At 40.7% G+C, this 4,707-nt stretch overlaps 1 protein-coding gene across 1 annotated transcript in view; it reads left to right on the top strand.

Moving 5' to 3' along the window:
- Positions 1–487: 487 nt before the first annotated feature.
- The window catches only part of arid5b (AT-rich interaction domain 5B), a 75,375-nt gene continuing 71,155 nt past the window's right edge, over positions 488–4,707 (top strand). The window contains exons 1-2 of the mRNA XM_005930538.3: positions 488–1,083; positions 1,415–1,669. Of these exons, the coding sequence (XP_005930600.1) occupies positions 1,063–1,083; positions 1,415–1,669 (276 nt within the window). The 5' untranslated portion in view covers positions 488–1,062. The remainder of the gene's footprint in view (positions 1,084–1,414; positions 1,670–4,707) is intronic.

Raw genomic sequence — 4,707 nt, 5'->3', positions numbered from 1 at the left:
GCTGACACATTCAGACAGCGGGGACTCAAAGGACAATGAGTCCGCAGATGTAAATAGAAACCGAGAAGTTTGTGTAACTTGGTATGAATAACATAGCTGTTATTAATAATTCACAAGCTAATACTGGTTTCCTTACATCGGTTGCAATCCCCGACTGTTTAAAATGATAAATATTCATCAACGTAATTATAAGAGACTTTAATCGTTCAGATATGTTAACCTGTGTCAAACACATATCCAGCTGTCTGCACAAGGTCAGGTTAGCGTTTGAATATGATTTATGTACGGAGAAAGGACCGCCTCGTGGATTCTGTCTCGTGACGCCCCGCTTTCTAACTCGGCCAATTTTTTTTTTTTTTTTTTTTTTTGTCTTTTCAAATGCTCGTTTCAAAATATATAAAGGGCATTATTTCCAGCATTAAACCCACTGCTCGAGCCTGAGCCATAGCGCATACCAAGTTCCGCTCAAAGCAAAAGCACCTCACGGGTCCTACACTGCCTTTTGAGGAATCATTTGATAGCCCTATTAACTTTCATGTAACATTGTTTCTTGAAGGCATCCACAGCGAGCGCTTCAGTGTCATTACTCTGAGAAATGTGCTTTCATACTGAACGTCGTTTACAGAAGTCCTAGAAGATACATAGTCTCGTAAAAGCCCTTAAACGCAGAATAATGGCACAAAGTCAGCTTCTGTGGGCAGAATATTTTGCTCAGATCCTGTTTTTTATTTTTCTATTTACAGTTATGTTTCATAGCTGAGTGATTTTGTTTTAAATATTTGAGTTGGACTTTAATATTTTACCTAAATAAGCGGTCGCGAATAATAGAAATGTGCCTAAAAGGCCACTATAAAATATTTTCTTAATCGGATTAGAATACAAATATGGGCGATGTTTCTCGCGGCGTATTTAATTGAAAACATATTTTTTCGGTGTCGCTTCAACGACGGAAACGCCATGTTTTAAACTCTAGAAAAATACGTCCCTTTCAGGACCTTGCCAATCCATTCAAGCCAGCAAGTTTGGAGAGCGTGTTGAGTTTAATCAATTCATAACGTCGAGATGGAGCCGAACTCACTGAAGGTAACGTTTGATATCAACCGTCGATTTGTTTTATTTTCGCATTGCGCTAAACGCCACCTGCTCTAAAGTATCCTCATGTTCCTATCCACAAAACTTTAAACATACAGCATTTGTATGACTACATCTGTGAATATGTTGACCATCTAAAAATAGTTACATGATACTAATTGTTTGCTTAAGACGGAGAGATCCTAATTTGATATTAGCCAACTATGCGTAATAACGCAGGGACATTAGAAATGTTTTTTTTCGCCTTGTTACAAATTGTTTACGAAAACGAGTTGATAAGCAATGTAAATATTTCCCTGTTTGCCTTTTTTTCCCTCTACAGTGGGTGGGCTCGTCTTGCGGTTTACATGGACCATATATATTCTATAAAGCCTTTAAATTTAACCGGGACGCCAAACCGAGAATCCTGTCTCTCGGAGACTTTTTCTTCGTCAGATGCAAACCGGAGGATCCTATTTGCATAGCGGAGCTTCAGCTGCTCTGGGAAGAAAGAACAAGCAAACAACTTTTATCAAGCTCCAAACTTTATTTTCTACCCGAGGATACTCCCCAGGGACGCACAGTCACTCATGGAGAGGTAGGAATATTAATCGTCTGATGAATAATTGTGAATTTTTTTTGGTGTTTTTAGTCCACCTCGTTCGGGAGGATTTAATTTAACATCTTTACCGCATTAAGAGTTGGCATTGGATGTCTCCGGTGACACGGGCATTTATAAACACAGGCACTGTTACTGACAATGATTGATGCGAGCAGTAAAAGGACTGACCTACAGCGGTATTTTCTTTTTCCACTAGTTTTACTTTTAGTCTGTTTGTCTATTGTGGTGTCAACTGCTGAATGTGCACTTGTCCAGCTGCGCTCAATAAGGCTGCCGCTGCGCTCTGTGGGGTTAATTGTGTTATAAAGGGGAAAATCCGCAACAATCCTGCGCCTGGGCTCTGTCATTTCATTTCTGGGTAAAGCGTGTCAAGCGCAGACATATGGGCGGAAATTGCGAAACGGTAATGAATGCATGGGATCAAACTGGCTCAGATCGGTCGCTACGATAGTTATTAGATATTTTGTAATGTAGCCTGATGTTGAAAGAAGTAGAGCGAGTCATAAAGCGTGGCAGAGCAAAAAGCCAGCGCTGACACGTTTTAGCTACTCTCCGCGTTTTGCATAATTTTCCATGTGAGCATTTCCATCCTTAACAATGTGATATTGCACTTAAAACCTCTGTGTGTTGAATTACGCTGTTGTTGGCACAGAAAAGCAATAGTTATAATTGGCTGTGGCCATATGTGGCGCTTGTGATCCGGTTACATCGCTGCACTGAATGGCATTAGTCTGATTATTGAGTTTTTCTAACCGGCTGTAAAACAAATGATGTGTTGTTTTTTTCCCCTGATACGACCGCAGCACTTTAATTACTGCTATGTGCTTTTGATCACTTGCGGCTGCATTGAAATCACCCTCTGGTGCTCATATATTGTTTATAGGGAAGGACAAAGCCGTGTTTGTACTTGACTCTTCCGCTGAAGGTTTACTTACATTCTTTCCTCTTGAGTAATAGAGTGCCTATCACATTTCCCTTTCATGAAAAAGGTGGCTATTTATGGGCAGCGCTTTAGACAAACTATCATTCTTGTATGAACTGGTATCATCTCCCGAAATCCCCTCGCGTTAGTCTTTAACACGCTGCAATTATTTAGTAATTACTTCGAGTGCATGCATTGCTGATTCTAAGGCAACGCTTGCGCAACGACGTGTCTTCCCCGCCCCTTTCCCAAAGACTTATTTGCATTGCAAAGTGCTTACATTCCACTCCACTGGACATCATATCTGGAAAATATGATACTTAACTACCAGAAGGTGTGTCCTGGCAGTGCAAATGAAACCTCATATTTGTCATATATATGAAAAAGTGCAGGATAAGAGAAGTCACAGCAGAAATAAAAAGCAGTCTCTATGCATAAACAAGGCATTGTAATGATTATAGAAGAGGGCTGCTATGTTTAAGTGCAATGTAGGTGCCTCCAGGCTGACCTCAATTAAAGGACTTGTCAAACACTCCACTCTCAGCAAATCGGACTACTTACTGTATATTACAGAGTGGAAATTGCCCTGACAACTTCAAGTCAGTTTATGACCTTCACAGAGCCCATTCAGATTCTCGCTGACTTTGCCCCATAACACTAATCTGCACCGCATGAGTCAGCTAGGAGTGCTTACAGAGGCAAGCCGTAATCCAAAAAACAAACAGGAAGGGCAAGCCAGTCTGACAATAAAGCTATGGCATTAAAACTCATCGGCTGCTAAACTCTGCGTCTGAGTGATGTATGTGTGAAAAGGTAAACATTAGAGAGAAGTTCATTTTTTAGCTGCGCTGAAAAGTGGAATTTATAAACCTCGCATTAGTCATTTTTCTCCAGGACCGGTGGTGTATAAAGACAGATTAATGACTGTGGAGCCATGCTGACTCTAAATCTGTAATTGACTGGCTGAAAATCAGGGGTTCAAATTAGCCCAGTGACTCATGCAGATATGAACTTGATAACTTGCAGTTCTCAGGAAGTGTGTTGTTTTCACAAGGTTTTGGTGTTAAATGAGCACGGGCAACATCATGAGGTAAAGCCACAATTTATAACATTCACTCTCAGATCATGTGAGATTTACTCTTGAATATTTTCACACAACATAAAGCAGAATCAGTGTATGATTTATGACAGTCGGTGCTGCTTTGCTCTCTTTCTCCAACAGATCATGCCTTGTGTCTTGTAGATAACTATTATCTTAAGCCTGAATCCAATATCCTCCAAATACCAAAAAGGCATGACTTTGTTTTAAGATATCAACACAGCCATATATTGAACAATTCCCCAGAATTGGATTACTGATTCACTTGTGTTCTCAGTGCTGTGGTATGATGTAATTTCCTGGTTATTTCTCAGGTATTTGTTTGCTCTCAGCCTCTGCGCTGTATTTGTCATGTTTTGCTGTGCTGTGCAGTGACAAGAGGAACCAACCCGTGACCTACTGTGCTTGTTTTTCTTCTGTCAAAGGGTTGGAGGTCAATTCCTTTTAAACACAGCCAGCTTTGAATCCACTCAACTTTGGCTGGAAACAAAAATAATGATTCATCGAATAAGCGTAACTCTCGGCGCCCGTATTTGCTGAACGGTTGATAAACAGATCCAGGGAAAAATTTATTAACCTATTTATGCTGAGTTAATTATTAAGTCCATATGTAGAGGAAGCTTTATTTTTCATTGGATCACAGCATGACAAACAGTGTTTACCCCCACCAGTTGAGCTCAGCTTGCTCTTTAAACAGGCTTTGTGTAGAGTTGCTCACCCATTATGACAAACCCTCTATTGGGGCCTCTGCTCTATTTGTCTGCCTGCAAACTGCCACCGACGAAGCAGTCACATGTGTTTTAAAACTCACTGAGTGACACATTATTTCTTCTCACTCCAAATGGCCTGCCTCTCTTGCTGGTACTGCTCACCGGCTGTAATACTTTCTGTATTTGGACTCCCTATTTCAGGAGAGAGCTGTTGTAGATAACACACACACACACACACACACACACACACACACACACACACACACACACACACACACACACA

This window comes from Haplochromis burtoni, unplaced genomic scaffold (assembly GCF_018398535.1).
Source record: "Haplochromis burtoni strain Fernald_Lab_line unplaced genomic scaffold, NCSU_Asbu1 Contig_46, whole genome shotgun sequence".
Classification (NCBI taxonomy): Eukaryota; Metazoa; Chordata; class Actinopteri; order Cichliformes; family Cichlidae; genus Haplochromis; species Haplochromis burtoni.
The sequence above is the reverse complement of the archived record's forward strand: the minus strand, read 5'-3'. Positions and strand labels throughout refer to the sequence as shown.